The 16,832-nt window shown below is 35.2% G+C and overlaps 1 protein-coding gene across 3 annotated transcripts in view; it reads left to right on the top strand.

Annotated features, from left to right (window-relative positions):
* The window catches only part of LOC144963275 (uncharacterized), a 43,705-nt gene extending 33,551 nt beyond the window's left edge, over positions 1 to 10,154 (top strand). For 2 of the 3 annotated variants that reach the window (XM_078897153.1, XM_078897152.1), the window contains exons 19-20: positions 3,926 to 4,059; positions 8,645 to 10,154. In XM_078897153.1, coding sequence (XP_078753279.1) covers positions 3,926 to 4,059; positions 8,645 to 8,797 — 287 coding nt within the window. In that variant the 3' untranslated portion in view covers positions 8,798 to 10,154. The remainder of the gene's footprint in view (positions 1 to 3,925; positions 4,060 to 8,644) is intronic. The other variant, XR_013643594.1, reaches the window with a different exon arrangement.
* The last annotated feature ends 6,678 nt before the right edge of the window (positions 10,155 to 16,832 follow it).

The raw sequence follows: 16,832 nt of genomic DNA, 5'->3' as shown, positions 1-16,832 counted from the left end.
GGTTTTTACCTATACTCAAACTTTTCTATTGAACCTGGTTTCGTCCCATTCATTATTGTTTCAATTATTTAGTCAGTTACGTCAAACAAATTCACATGTATAGTTTTTATTTAAATGTTTGTATTCAGGCATTTCTCATCTAGTTACGTCAAACAAATTCACATGTATAGTTTTTATTTAAATGTTTGTATTCAGGGCATGTCTCATTTCACGGTTTCTATAATTTCACGTGACCTTAAAATAATATTAAGGTTTTGAATATGAATGCCTTTGCTGACAATATTCCAGTTATAAATTTTGAGAAAATTCCCTTGAATTATCTCAAGGGAAAATCTTTCATTCATGTCTGTTCCAAAAAAAAAAACCAAAGACTGGAATAGCAAAGGTATCAACCAGTTTGTGTGCTGCGTGGTGTGAGTATGGTGGGTGAACTTACTTGCTCTTGGAAAAGAATTAAATTAAAACGCTGAATGCAGGGCTTGGAATGTCATAGCCTCTAGGTCACATGGGCCTCAAAATCTGGATTTTATACTTCCCTCATTGTATGCAAGGTGTTGTCTGTATTCAAGGTGTTGACAAATCCGAGGTCCATGACGACACTGTCCATTATTTGTAATGCATGTTATAATAGTGATAGTAATAGATTTCTATCGTTGAATTGATTTTGACACATGTTTTTTTGTATTGAATACATTTTGTGATCAGATAAAATTCATTTTTGTGACATATATTCATATATGTTCTGCTCTATGGTTTTGTTATATTGCTTAACATTTATAAAAATTTTATACTATACTTATGATTTAAATGGCAGTTGTTTCTATGGTAAAGGGAGGAAAATTGGATCTTCTTCATCTATCTTAACTCACTCAATCCTGGAGATTTTTGCAACTTTTCAAAATTGGAAAAAAATGTTTTAAAAATGAGCATGTGCATAGATAGTTTTATTCAACTACCACTAACATGTAAAAACTGAAAACATTAGCTTTGATACTACGCCTATAATTTGTCTCAGAAGAATGTAATAAATAGGCACGGGGTAAAAGTAACCCGGGTAAACTACGGATATAGTCGGTATTAGGGTTGAGTGAGTTAATATAGTGATAAGTTTTAATTATGTCATATCCAATGCAAGTACTGAAGACATATGTAGAATAAGAGAGAGAAAAAAACTGGGTGGGGTTCCTGACCTCCCATGGTGGGCAGGGAGGCACTTACTGTGTCTTCTATCCCCCTATATCTGCATTCCATCTTGCTTTCTGTCTTTGTCTTGGAATGAGATTACTTGGTTTTGTCCTGGCCCTGGCTGGACACCCCGGCTGAGAGGGAAACAGTCAAATTTATAGTTAGTTTTGGGAGATGATATTTTTTCCCTTGTAAATCATCTCTCTGTTATCCACTGTATTATGTTTTGTTTACATATTATATATGATTTGTAAACATTTGAGTGTATTCCTCTTAGTGGGGACCTGTCTTGTGTCTTGATGAGACTTTAAGGTGATCTCAAACAAAGCACTTTGAAAGTGTGCTCTTGGAATCTACATCTGTTTCCAATGTGAACCAATTTCCCTTTGTCTTACCTTTGCTTGGGTGCTTTAATTGTAATTCTAGAACTTTTTAACTTTCCCATGTTGCAAGCGCCGTAAAATAAAAAACAAACATAAAAAACAAAAACAGAGAGAAAAAAAAGAAGAATATATGGCTGGAGAAACGCCAGCGAGATTGTGACTATTGCTATATTTTAATAATAAACATTTATTCAGCACATCGGCCCCTCAATGAACAGAGGGCTCTGAGCACACTGCAATAGGTGTGTATAAATTAAAACAAATACATTTGTATGAACTGACTCAAATACTGATGCCAAAAGCTGTTGGGCTTCTTCAGGCCCTCAGCCTATGATGAAAATGATAACTGTATAATTTAAGAGACTCCTAACTTAATATAGTGTTTTGTAATTGAAGATTGGTTTTCCAAAACTCCCTAACTCCGTTTTTCCCCAATTTGAAATATTGAGGATTATTTCTCCTAAAATTTCTCATTCGTTCTAGTATTTTATCATATTTAAACTGCATATTCTCACAGATCAAAGGAAATTCTTGATGCTTAAATGATGCTTAAAATAAAGTTTACATTTCAATTTATCTCAGTGTTGAAAAATCTCAAAAAGTAGAAAAATCGACTTAATGAGTTTTGGAAAAAACAGCCTTCAATTCCACTATGTGGTACACAGGCTTTGGAAGAAGGTTCATCAGCTGAGGTCGTTGATAATGGTTTTCATTCTTAGAGATATTGTGGGACAGTTTTAAAATGTGGGTATTTGTATTTTATTGATTGGTGACACTTTTTATTCCCTTTCATGGCGCACCGCCCTGCTCTTATAATTTTATCCAAATTTTTGTCATTCGAGATTCTTTGACACATCTACCACTGTAGTTTTAAATGTAATAAAAAAATACTATTTTTTTTTCTGATTCAAAAATCTGCCTTGATTGTTGTGCCTGCATGATTTCATATAATAGAATAATGACTAAGTTGTGTGTTTTTGTGTTGCCTATGAATTGTTTCATTTTGTGGTTAAAACTTACCAGACAGCAAGGGTATTTCTAGTTATTGGTGTGTTTTACCCCGATCGTTATATCACAAAGATATTATTTATGAGACCAGTGAAACCCAGTGGATAAAGTGATAAAGATATCATTTTCTGGGTTATAATAAGTGATCTTAAGCTAAGTGCACATATGGTGTGCTCTTGAAATTTACATCTGTGCCCTATTTAAACCATTCTCCTTTGCCTTTTTCTTATAATGCTTTTAATTGTAAATCTTGAATTTTTATTAGACTACCCCATTTTCTTCCATTTTTACTGACGCTGAAATGACCTTAATGTGTTGCAAACATCCTACAAACCTTTAAAACAAAGAAACAAAACAGAAGGATTTGTTATGAATTCCAATCCTAAACTTGGCAGTACAATGGTGGTACGGCCAAGTTTCACTGTATGTTTATTTAGAAATGTCATCATCGAAAGTTACATAGTATTGTGCATATAATATATATATATATATATATATATATATATATATATATATATATATATATATATATATATATAAAACCATGGTAATGCAATATATGCCCTGTATAAGTTATGATAATAATCAGCTACATTCTTAACTGACATTACGATGAATTAGGTAAGTTAATATCTTTCAGGCCAATCTCACTGGTCAGTAAAAGTTTTTCGTCTCTGAATGGGATTTGTATCAGATTAGAATAATCTTCAGGGGAGGGGGCTGTTTTTAACTCTCTCAAGTTCATATCCATTGAAAATCGAACAAATATGTTCAATTTTCAATGAGGATGAACTCGAGAGAGAGAGCTTGGGCTCAAGAATAGGGTACCTATGTGCTATTTGGTCAATATTGCACATACTGTATTAAAAAAAACAACAAAAAAAACAATGACAGGATGGATATTTAGGAATGTAGAGTTCCTTGTCAGATAATATGGTCTTGTGGTATAACACTCACCTTGGGATCTGAAGGTCCTGAGTTCGAGCCTTGCTCTGAGTGATGCATAGTTGAGTCTTTGGAAAAAAATCTTACTCACATTCTTTCACCATACTCAAGTGTAAAATGAATACCTGGATTTTAACAGCTTTGTCTCTTGATCAAAATTGTAATATCTCCTCAAAGGCGTCATATATTTTCCTATATATTAAGTGTTGCTGTTGGCTATAGACCCCTTGCAAATTCCCTGGAGCATGTTTAATGGATAAGCGCTATATCATATCAATGCTCAGGTTTTTTTGGTTTGCTATTTAAACATTTTTTGCTGTATAGCATTATGGTCCAATGAGTATGGAACTGGAATATTTTGTTGTCCCTATGTACTTTTGAATGAAATGTTTGTCGTTCTGTAGATAAATTGGACGGCATTCCGGTTAGCAAGAAGCATATAATAGAACACCAGAGCATGGACGATTACTTACAGTTGGACCAGGACGAGACGGATGAAGACTACTTCAACAGGGAATCTGTACCAGGAAAAAAGAGGGTAAGGACTTCTATTGATTGAAATGTAACAATTTAGATACCAGATAGAAATAGGATTATTTTAGAGTGACCGATTCCAGTGCAACCTAGATACTAAGTAGGAATCTCAGACTAGGAGTTTGAATTAGTCGTAGCTGATCTTTTGCTGAATACGAATATGGTGTACCATCAACTGGGGTGACTTTGCCGTTAACTAAGGGGGGGGGGGGGGGGGGGGGGGGTGACTTTGCCTTCAATTTGGGAAGGGGGGGGGGGTGACTTTGCATTCAATTTGGGAGGGGGGGGGGGGTGACTTTGCCTCTGAAGATTTGGCCAAATAAGATTATAGTTTATTTAGTTTTTGTGACAGTTATTATTTCTTTTGATTAAAAATCAAGACCTCTTATTAGGGAAATAATTGCAAAAAACCTGAGAGTGCTCAGGGGGTCCCGATAACTCAGTTGGTAGAGCACTGGCTTCACAATGAAGGGCACCGAGATCGACCCCGGGTGATGTCGAGATTTTTTTCTCCGACCCCCATTGTCCACCCGACAGATTAGCGTCCTATCCAAAGGGTAGCAAGCAATTGCTATTGTCTATTTCACGCTATAGAAACTGGGATAAACTCCAGTTCTATGGGTCTTACAGCTCTGAAGGACTACTGATGAATGCCACCCCAGTTGACGGTACCATTAATTATGTGAAATTGTTTTGAATTACTCCAAAAGACGGATATTTTTCATTTCTTAATTGGATCTGAGTTTTGCTCTATCTCGTTTGCACTGTAATGTTTTGATTTGAACAAATAGGATAATTTATCTTTCATTAATTAATCTTGATGTCAGAATCAAAGAATTAAGTAGCAAAGAAATGTTGAAAATATCAAATTAAGATGCTGAGCAGGCACATGTGTCAGATAAAGAACTGAACAAGTGTGTATGAAAGGTGCCAGACAAAGCAAGAAAGAAAAATACAAGAAAAAAAAGACATCCCAAAAATCAGTCGACCTTGACTGGGGATTGAACCTCAGACCTTCTGATTACTCAGGAGGTCTGAGGTTAATAATAATAATAATAATAATAATAATACTTTATTGCATCCCAAAAAGGAAATTTTTTGTACAGACGTGTTATAATTTACACATAAGATAAAAATACAATGGAAATAGGATGTATATATATATAAAAAAAAGGAGCAGCTCTATAACCAGAGCTGCGCTTTATAATATAAATAATTTCAACACTGTAAAATAGTTAAAACTGTCACTATAAATTGAAAATTGAAAAGATTGCAAAACAAATAAATTAATAAATTAATATTTATATTTTAAAAAAGTAAAAATGAGAAAGAATTATATAAAATGATTATTGCTTGTTGTTATAAAGCCTAATACTGGACGGCAGAAAAGATTTTCGGTGTCTCTCTGTTTTCGTTGAAATAGAGAAAGGGCGACCACTTCTTTCTGACATAATAATTGATGGTCTTAGTGGATGATACTGGTCATTTAATATTTTAGTTATTTTATTAATACAAAATTTCTCGTATAAAAGATCTACATCGTCAACATCATTTATATAGCGTTTAATGGATTTTTTAATATTTGAATTTATTTTGTTCCTTTCCACTGCTAAGCAATTGCCTCCCCAAGCTGTTATACAAAATGACAAAACACTTTCGATTACTGCTCTATAAAATAATGTGCAGAGGGTTTTATCTATTCTAAACTGAGAGAGTTTTGATAAAAAATATGTACGTCTGCACATCTTATGCCTAATTATTTTCAAGTGTTCATCCCACTTGAGCCTGTCATCAATCGTTACACCAAGGTATTTGTAGTGAGGAACTCGCTGGACGAATTGGTCCTTTAATTTTAACGGTTCTATCGGTTCCTTCACTCTCCTAAAGTCAATCACTAGCTCCTTTGTCTTGCTTATGTTAAGCTCTAGGTGGTGGGCATCACACCAAGACACAAATCTATCAATTTCTTGCCTATAAGCCACTTCGTTGCCATTTGTTATGAGGCCTTGAAGAGCGGTGTCATCTGCAAACTTTATTAAAGGTACACTCAGGTTTTGACTTCTACAGTCATTCGTGTATATTGTGAATAATACTGGGGACAATACACAACCCTGAGGAGCACCAGTATTAGTAGTTATACAGGAAGATTTGTTTTGTCCTAATTGAACATATTGTGCTCTCTCCGTAAGAAATTCGAGCACCCAAGCAATTATATACTTGTTTAAATTCAGACTAGTCAATTTTTGAACAACCAACTGAGGTTGCATTGTATTGAACGCTGAAGAAAAATCTGCAAAAAGCAATCTGCAATAGCTCCTAGCGTGATCTAGATGCCTGTAGATGTTGTTTGTAAACAGCAAAATGGCATCCTCTACGCCACGTCCTGGTTTGTAAGCAAATTGATGACTATCACTCAATGGCATAAACTGATTCCTAATTTTAACAAGAACAAGTTTTTCTAAAGATTTCATGACTATTGAAGTCAGTGCAACAGGTCTGAGATCGTTCATAGTTTCAAGTTTTTCTTTTTTTGGAACAGGAATAATTTTTGAAGTTTTCCAAATTTCAGGGATCGAAACGCATTGGAGGGACCAGTTAAAAATATGTGTATAAATGGGGGAAAGCGGGTGGGCACATTCTTTTACTAGTTTTCCTTTCAATCCATCCGGCCCAGCAGCCTTCCTCTCGTTTAGTTTCGAAAATACGAATCTTGTTTCCTCTTCACTGACCTCAATAGTCACTTCATCTTCCAAAGCCCTGTCTAATTTATGTTTTTCATTTTCAATATCAAATTTGTTGGCTGTGTCGAAACGTGAATAAAATTTATTTAAAGTTTCAATTTCGATATCTTCTGATATAATCGTGGGCTTTGGATTATAGTTAACAGCAGTTTTAAGCCCCCGCCACGTGTCCCGTATATCCCCAGAAGAAAAGCATTTTTCAATTTTATTTTTGTACTTATCTCTACAACTAGATATTACCCTCTTTATCTCTTTTTGTTTTGTTTTCAGATCTTTTTTGTTTCCACTAGTATAGAGAGTTTTCTTTTGGTTCAATAAAAGTTTCAGATCTTTTGTTATCCAAGGCTTGTTGTTAGGATAATATTTTATTTCTTTTTTACAAGACACTAGCTGTTCACAGAATTTTAAATACTCACTCACACAGTCATTCAGCTCATCCACACTATCACATGATTCGATAAAAACATTCCAGTCAGTGCATTCAAAACAACCACGCAAATCTTCACACACACTTCCGTTCCAGATCTGTACACTTTTCTTTACTGGTTTTACACGTTTAAAAACAGGGCGGTAGGTGGGGAGTAGCAAGAGCATGCAGTGGTCAGATAAACCTAATGGGGCACGGGGTAAACATTTATAACTATTTTTAATATTACACAGGAATAAATCTAATGTTTTTTTGTCCCTTGTCTCGCAGTCCACGTATTGATGAAGTCCCGGGAGAGTAAAATCGTTACATTGGTTAAAATCGCCAGTGACCATCAATACGGCATCGGGTGACTTAATTTGAATGTCCTGTATTTCTTTCCTCAAAATATTTTTCGCTGTGGTGTTGTCTGATGATGGTGGAATGTAGACGTTGATGATGATGACATGAGTATATTCCCGGGGTAGATAATATGGTCGTGACGAAACAGTAATAAATTCAATATAATCGTCACAATACATTTTCTTTATCTGACAATTATTGGGGTGGCACCATTTGTTGTTAATAAATGTGCACACCCCACCCCCAGTTCGTTTATTTACATTAGTCCGATCTCCTCGAAATAGTGAATATTGTTCAATATTAAAACATGATGATGGTATGTGAGGAGATAGCCAAGTCTCTGTTAACGCTATTATGGAGGCTTGACGATAGTCACTATTAAAACGACACAGTGAAAACAGTTCATCAATTTTATTTTTCAGTGATCTTACATTACCTGTCACTACACAGGGTAAAAATGGACGAAAAGGCCGTCTGTTAAATTTTGTTTTTATTCCTCCTTTTCTCCCCCTCTTTCTTACTTTAATAAACGATGTGTCAATAGTGGGTGGTGGGGGTGACACGGGTTGGAGGGATCGGAGAGTCTCTGGAGTATAAGTTATCGATAGGCTTATTTTGGCAGCAAAATCACAGGCTAAAACACCATTTATGCTTATAAATATACTAATAAATATAAAAATCAGGAACAATATATACTTCACATCCATTTTGAATAAAAATTAGGCTTAAATTCCGACGATTGAATGATAAATGAATAAAAATATGTGTAGAAAATAGGTAAACATTCACAACACGTCTGTTGTCGCCGGAAGCCAGCGTTTGATCCCCAGTCGAGTTCGTCTGATTTTTTGGGATTTTTTTTTCTTTCTTGCTTTGTCTGGCACCTTTCATACACTTTTTCATTTCTTTAAAGAAATGTAGATATTTCATGACAAAATCTTAAAGTTGGTAATTGAGAGGAATCCGGTCTGAATATAGCTCTAAGATGATGAGAGTAATTTTGTTTTTGTTGATTATGTTGTTGTAAGAAGGAACTTAATTCATCCATCTTATAATTATTCCAAATGTCTCCATTTTAGGTGAGATGGGCGGATTTGGAAGAGAAGAAAACTCAAAGTCGACGACGAGATCTCGGCTTTATCGTTGGTCAAACTCAACGTGACTGGGACCGAATTACCGACGATGACTTTGCTGAGAAAGCCCTCAACCAGACCAAATATTTCTATAAATAGATTGGATGTCGTTTTTAATGGGAGTTAGGAAAATGTTTTTCTCTTCTTTTTTTTTTTTTTGTTTTTGTTTGGGTCGCTGTGTCTGGGTGTTAGTGTTAATAGGGAAGATTGTTTAATGCTTTTATTTTTGAGGGGATTTTGGTGGAACGCTTCTTCCATTTTCATTCACGTGCTGGAATCAAAATATAAAATGTATTGGAATTTTTAAATGGACTTTTCGGTAAATTTTTATCTTGAAAAAACGTATTGCAATCTTTTAAAGAATTGGTTATAATTTGTTTTTCTTTAAAAAATTTTTTTATTGGTATGCATTTTCGTGTTTTGCTTGTAAGAATCTTATTTTGTTGTCAATTGTGTCGGAAAAGTGAGTTACAAAAAATTTGTATTTTTTAAAAATAGCCCTAGTTATTCGATGTTGTGTCAAGTTGTTGTACAATAACAACATGGAATTGAATTGACTTCAGTCTTGAAATATTTCATTGATGTCTTGTCGTTCTACCAAATGGGGGGGGGGGGGGGGGGGGCTCCCCAACAGCTCAGTTGGTAGAGCACTCGCTTCACATGCAAAGGGACCAAGATCAATCCTGGTTGCGCTCAATATTTTTTTCTGACCCCGCTATTCACACAGCAGTGATTGGGTAGCTGGTTCTGTTAGATCTGGTGGAATGTAATAAGCGATAGACTAGTCTCCTATCCAAAGGATAGCAATCAATTGCTATTGTCCATTTCATGCTATGGAAACTGGGATAAACTCCAATTCCATGAGCCTAATGGCTTTGAAGTTGAAGGAAGGACTTCATTCTACCAAACAAAACATAGAAGCCCATTGATTTCATAAGTACATCAAACCATTTTACATTATAGTCAACAACACAAGATCATTTGTAATTGTAAATAGATTTTAGTCTCACAGCAAAACACATCATTCATCAGATAAATGTGTGGCTGGCTGAGAAAACCCGGAAAGATGCGCAAATTTCATAATTGAGTTACGTATGCAGTGGTGTAGACCACATCTTTCTGATCATTTACCACTTTAAATTTTATTTCTAAGTCCATTAGAACCCAAGAAATGAATTTCTTTTCTGAATAAATTTTGTTGCTATGGGAAAACTTTATCTTCAATTTTGACTCATATCTCGAATTAAAGCTTGCCGCATCTTCCCGGGTTTTCTCAGCCAGCCTTACAAATGTTTGCAGGTTTTAATCCAATCATTCATCGTCTCCCCTTTTACTACAATTATTGATCGGTGTCATATTTTAACTTCCATTCGTTTCATTGAAATGTTGTCTTGAATTTTGGATATAATATTATGCTCAGTATGATTATATTATTAAAGTTGTTAAATCAAAATTATTCTCTTTCTTGTTTGCGTGTTTCTTCGTGATATTTTGTTTAAAAACAGCTTATTTAAAGTGAGTTTGACGCAGTACCAGTCATTAACTAGAATACGTAGTTTTAACTCACTCAGCAACCCTAACACCAACTATATCCGTAGTTTACCCGGGTTACTTCTACTCCATGTCTATTTATTACATTTTTATGAGACAAATTATAGGCGTGGCATCAAAGCTAATGTTTCTACTTTTTACATGTTAATGATTGTTGAATACAACTATCTATGTACACGTTCATTTTTAATACATTTTTTCCAATTTTGAAGAGTATCAAAAATCTTTAGGATTGAGTGAGTTAATCAATGATCCACCATATTTATTATTTTTGTTTGGACCACTGAATACACTGTAGCTACTGTAGGAAAATATAGTCTGTTGTAAAAGGACATAATTTAACTCACTCAATCCTAGAGATTTTTGATACTTTTCAAAATTGGAAAAAATGTATTAAAAATGAGCATGTACATAGGTAGTTTTATTCAACTACCATTAACATGTAAAAATTAAGAACATTAGCTTTGACACTATGCTTATAATTTGTCTCCGAAAACTGTAATAAATAGGCATGGGGTAAAAGTAACCCCGGGTATACTACGGATACAGTCGGTGCTAGAGTTGAGTGAGTTAACCATGTCTTGGCCCAACAAGAGGAATATCGTCATATTAGTTGGTACCTTTAATTAGCATTATGTGCAGTGTTTTAATAGGTTTACAAAGTAAAACCCTACAAATTGTGGAGTAATCCTCGACAATATTGGAGGTTTCCACAAGAAGAAGAAGAAGATACAAGCAGCCTTTTTAAAAGTCAAATTTCTTCTATTCCTCTGAAATTTTGAAGATAAATGTTTGATATAGCCATTAGGAGTCAGTACTGGTGTAGGGGGTTGCTTTTCTGAGTAAAATTACAGATAGCATTGATCATTGCCCTTTTAGTTTTAGTTTGAGCAAAACATTTCTACTTCTTTTCTTGGATGGATTTGGCTTTTCATGGAAAAGTCATAATAATGCCAGGATGGTGAGAGTTACCTCACTCAACCCAAACACCGACTATATCCGTTGTTTAACTGGGTTACTTTTACCCCATGCCTATTTATTACATTTTTATGAGACAAATTATAGGCGTAGTATCAAAGCTAATGTTTTTAGTATTTGATATTTGAATAAAACTATCTATGTACATGCTCCTTTTTAATACATTTTTTTCTATAGTAAAATCTCTAGGATTGAGTGATTTAAAGTAATGACAAGATTGTCTGTCTGTTAGAAAATGAAAAATGATCAAATTTTTATGTCAAAGACGAAATTCTGCTCTCAAGAGCTGCAATGGATTATTTTCACTTTTATTATCTGTACTGTTCTCCACAGATAAAGTGAGAAGAGACGGATAAAGAAGAAAAAAAGTCTTTTTGGGTAACGAATAATATTTCTCATCCATATGTTGATAAGTACTTGGGGGTGTTGGACTTAAGTTGGTTTCTTCTCTTGCTCGCACGACTTACATGCACAACCATTTTCACCTATATTATAATATATATGTATGGGTATGCTCCTAGGAAAATAAAATTTAGCGTCGACGTTTTCCATTCGGGGATAGACCTCAAATTCTGACGAATCTTTGATTTTGATGTAAAGCAGTGATGTCTTTGAAAATCCTTACAGGCCACATGTTTTGTCCTTGGAAAAGGCACATTCTTTACTCGCATTACATTCTCTCACCTTACCTTGATAACCACGCCTCTGGGACAGTCATCATAATGTAAAAAATGGCAGTGATTGGTAAACATAGCGAACTTCACAGGTTTTACTATCGATGGCATGTGTAAAATACCCACTTAGTTTGATCAATAGAATCAACACAGAAAACTTTAATAATATAATCGAGAAAATCGTGTGATAACTAGTCACCCATTTGGCGGTATAATATAAACAATAACAATGATCAGAGAGAGGTCGGTATCATTCACGTTATTGTTTATAAACAGCCATGTTTGTCTGAGCACGTGTCAATCAAGGTGGTCACAAATTCCATGTTTTTATTGGTCAAAAGTCTACTGGTTAATACCCTTCAACAGTCATGTTGTCACTACCCTCGTAATGACGCATGGTAACTTAGTAACACTGGCTCTAAACTATCGGAACAATGGCGGACGCCCGTATGAAATATTTCTCCGGCGAGCATAAAAGCGTATCCAGAGGAAAAAAACACATAAATTTGATAGCAATGACTATCCCGCACAAATCTTTGGGCCTCTTTTTCGCTCACGAAGTGCCCGAATTCGCGTCAAAATATGGGACGAAGCCGTTTCGTATATGCTATTTTAAAATATTAATTACGACGCTGTTTATCGATGAATATGACTGAAAGTTGGCACACAGTTATAAAAAAGGTCATTGTAGATTATGTCAAGCGACAAAACTCGTGCGATTACCAGAAGACAGTTAAAAATAGATTTTTACTCTTTGGAGTAAAATATTTCTAAAACTACCGGGCGTGGAGGTTTTGTTTGACAAGGTAATACATGAACATTTCTTCTTTTTGGTTGTAAAATTTCATATGAATATGACGAGTTCTTTTCCCGTATTTTACAAAACACCATCCTAATTTGCTCTTCAAGTTTCAATCTTTTAATCCACTTAGTACGCAAGATACAACCAAAGGTCGAAAAAAAAATGCCGAAAAAGCGTCCCATATTTTCGCGTTTTTTTCCTCTTTGCGGGTCATCCAAATAAATGACACCATTGAAACTGCATAACTTGTTTATTTATGAATGGATTTTTAAAATTCAAAAACATTTTTACTCAGTGGAGAGAGGGCTTTGATTTTAGACAAAAATTTTCCTCAAAAATAGAAAAAAACAGTTTCCATAGTCATTGCTAAATTTGATCATGTTTTGACTTTTACACATTCTGATCACAAGACATATGAAAAGTTCTAGCCAGCATGAACAATAAAAAGTAATGATTTTCTTTGTTTAGAACCAAGATGGCCGCCGTTGCCGGGCGGCGTGACATCAGACTACTGAATCCAATTAAGGCCAGCATGTTTCTATCCATAGCATGATAACGCCAGCACGTCTGGAACACACTAGTCACATTTTCATTGTCATTTTGATAAGGGTAGAGCACATGTCATTATCTCCACCTACCTGGGTAGGGTCTTCTGACCTCCCATAGTGGGCAGTAGGTCATTTACTGAACTGCGTCATCTATCACCCTTTATCTGTTTTAATTTTCCGATTTGCTTTGTCTTGGAATGGGATTACTTGGTTTGTCCTGCCTCTGGCTGGAGTCTTTGGCTGGGAGGGAAGCAGTCAAATATATAGTATTTATAGCTGTAGGGAAATTTTATTTTTTTCCGGTTTAAAATAATCTCTCTGTTATGTATTGGACCTTTTCGTTTTGAATGCATTATAATGGTTTCTAAACATTTGAGTGTAATACTCTTCTTAGTCTTAGTGGTACACCGTGCTCGTGTCTGGACGAGACTTTATTTTTGGTGATCTCAACTCTTGGAATCTACATCTGTTCCCAATTTGAATCCTTTCCCCCTTTTCTTACTTTTTCTCGTGTGCTTTCATTTGTAAATCTAGAATAATTTGACTGGCCCATTTTCTTCCTTTTTGCTGGCCCTGAAATGACCTAATTTGTGTCACAATCGGCTTAATACCCTTCAAAACAACTCCACAGCCAACTTTTGAACGCATACATTATGGTGTTTCAATCGACAACACTATAGACCTATCTTCCAAGCAGAGGTCAATCATTTCTGGACGGTTTTAAGGACAAGAAGGCCTTCCATTATATTATTTTTTCCGAAGTCCTAGCCTTATGTTTACTTTATTTTACTTTTTAAAATGGCCAAACCATGCTTCTAACTATCATATCATCAGGACGCAATGTCAGAGTTTCTTTGTTATCTAATCTCTTTTCCTATCGTCAACTGGTGTAACTTTGCCTAAAGGGGAAACTTTGCCTCTTGAGTTTTGGACCAATAAGAGATTGTTTAATGGTAATTATTTCCTTTGATTTTAATTAAATATTCAAGTCTTTTAACGGGTACAATAAATGCAACAAAGCTGAGATTATTCAAAATGCTCCAAATTCACAGAGGCAAAGTTTCCCCTTGAGGCAAAGTTACCCCAATTGACGGGTATGATGTGCAAACACTTTGAGTAGGTCTAAAACTAAAAGCGAAAAATGCAATTATGGGCCTGATTTAACAACAAAACAAGAAATAAATAATAACGTGAAGTTGAACGTAAGCTTCAATTTAATTACAAAAACAGATCAAATGAACGTTTCGGGTTTCCTCTTTATCAACAAAACAGGATGATTGAAACACTACAGATGAATGACATGTGGTAGTGGCGGAGTTAAGATGAATAAAAACATTCAACTTCACGTTATTATTTGTTTCTTCGAGCTTCGAGCAGCCACATTTACACAACAAAACAAGATGACGGTAACAATTTGTTTCAGTAGTGATAGAGGTAATAATGTCCGATTTGATACAAAGATTTACGCCGACCAAGAGGGACGAAGGGTGGTGTGTGTGTGTATGGTAAATATAACACCAGGCAGTTCTGCGTCCCATCGTAGCCACCGTTAAGTTATAGCCTGACACTGAAACCCCAAAAGACTGGCATTTTGACGTCATTATTTGGTTTTTGCACCGCCTAGTGAGTTGTCGTTAGTAGTGCTCATGGAAACAAGTGGTCCCATTGGTTGAACTATTGAATACAACAATTGAATACGATTTGTTTTCTTTTGTGGCCAAAGACTGGCATTTTGACGTCATTTTTTGGTCAGTGTCAGGCTATAAGTTAACGATGGCTACTGTCCGATCCTATGAACTGAGGCCTCCCACCATCGATGCGAATCTTTACTTGGGGTTAGAGAGGCACTTTGTTGCTACGTTTTATTTTTTTGTTTTTCCTTGAAATAAAATGTCAGAACTTTTGGTATATTTGTGAAGATTGATAATTGGCTTTGATTAAACATTAAATGGTTTATCGAAAAGTGAATTACAATACAGTGGAACCCATGTATAACATGTCCGGAGATAATTGAGACTCGGTTATAACAATCCCCGTTTTTTTTTTCTCTATCCTTGCCTGTAGTGGATTTTACCGGCTTTAACAGGGGCGCGGAAAATCACTCATCAATATTTCCATAAACATACAATGCGTTAGTCCACATTGCCCACAGGTAAGCCTACAGCTAAAACTAAAAGTAAAAGCAACAGAAAGATAGCTACTACTTCTACCACCACCACTACTACTACCACCACCACCACCACCACCACTACTACTACTACTACTACTACTACTACTACTACTACTACTACTACTACTACTACTACTACTACTACTACTACTACTACTACACACCACCACCACCACCACTACTTCTACTACTACTAACTATACTACTACTACTACTACTACTACTACTACTACTACTACTACTACTACTACTACTACTACTACTACTACTACCACACCACCACCACCACTACACTATTACTACTATTACTACTACTCTACTACTACTACTACTACTACTACTACTACTACTACTACTACTACTACTACTACTACTACTACTACTACTAATAATAATAATAATAATAATAATAATAATAATAACAATAATAATAATAATAATAATATAATAATATACTACTACTACTACTACTACTACTACTACTACTACTACTACTACTACTACTACTACTACTCCTGCTGCTACAACTACCACTATCACTACTACTGCTACTACTACTACTACTACTACTACTACTACTACTACTACTATACTACTACTACTACTACTACTACTACTACTACTACTACTACTACTACTACTACTACTACTATCTACTACTACTACTACTACTACTACTACTACTAATACTACTACTACTACTACAACTACTACTACTACTACTACTACTACTACTACTACTACTACTACTACTACACTACTACTACTACTACTACTACTACTACTACTACTACTACTACACTATACTACTACCACTACTACTACTACTACTACTACTACTACTACTACTACTACTACTACTACTACTACTACTACTACTACTACTACTACTACCACCACTACCACAACTACTACATCTATTACTACTACTACCACCACCACTACTACTACTACTACTACTACTACTACTACTACTACTACTACTACTACTACTACTACTACTACTACTACTACTACTACTACTTACTACTACTACAGCGATGTCTGTCAGAAAAAAAATGCAAGATCGCCTAACAGGCATCATATCTTGTTTTACATGTTAAGTGTTGCTGTTAACTTGGCTTGGAACCCTATGTAAAGCTATTTGATCTGTTTTAGTAGATAATGCGCTATGTTAAATGGTCTAGTTTTGTTTTCTTTTTAAATGTTGTTTTTAAAAATTGTTGTTGTTGTTGTGCTCAAAATGCTTATCAGGGATTCCAAGCCTAAAGCAACACTTAACATGTAGGACGAGACATGACACCTGTCAGGCTATACATGTTACAGTTTTTGCAGTCAAGAGACAATACTGTTGACGGCCAGGTACTCATTTTATACCTAAGTACGGTGAGAGAATGTTAGACAGGAGCCT

The sequence above is a fragment of the Berghia stephanieae genome, chromosome 1 (assembly GCF_034508935.2).
Source record: "Berghia stephanieae isolate SIO BIC M18660-M18661 chromosome 1, UCSD_Bste_1.3, whole genome shotgun sequence".
In the NCBI taxonomy this organism is placed as follows: domain Eukaryota; kingdom Metazoa; phylum Mollusca; class Gastropoda; order Nudibranchia; family Aeolidiidae; genus Berghia; species Berghia stephanieae.
This window is presented reverse-complemented; position numbering and strand designations above follow the sequence as displayed.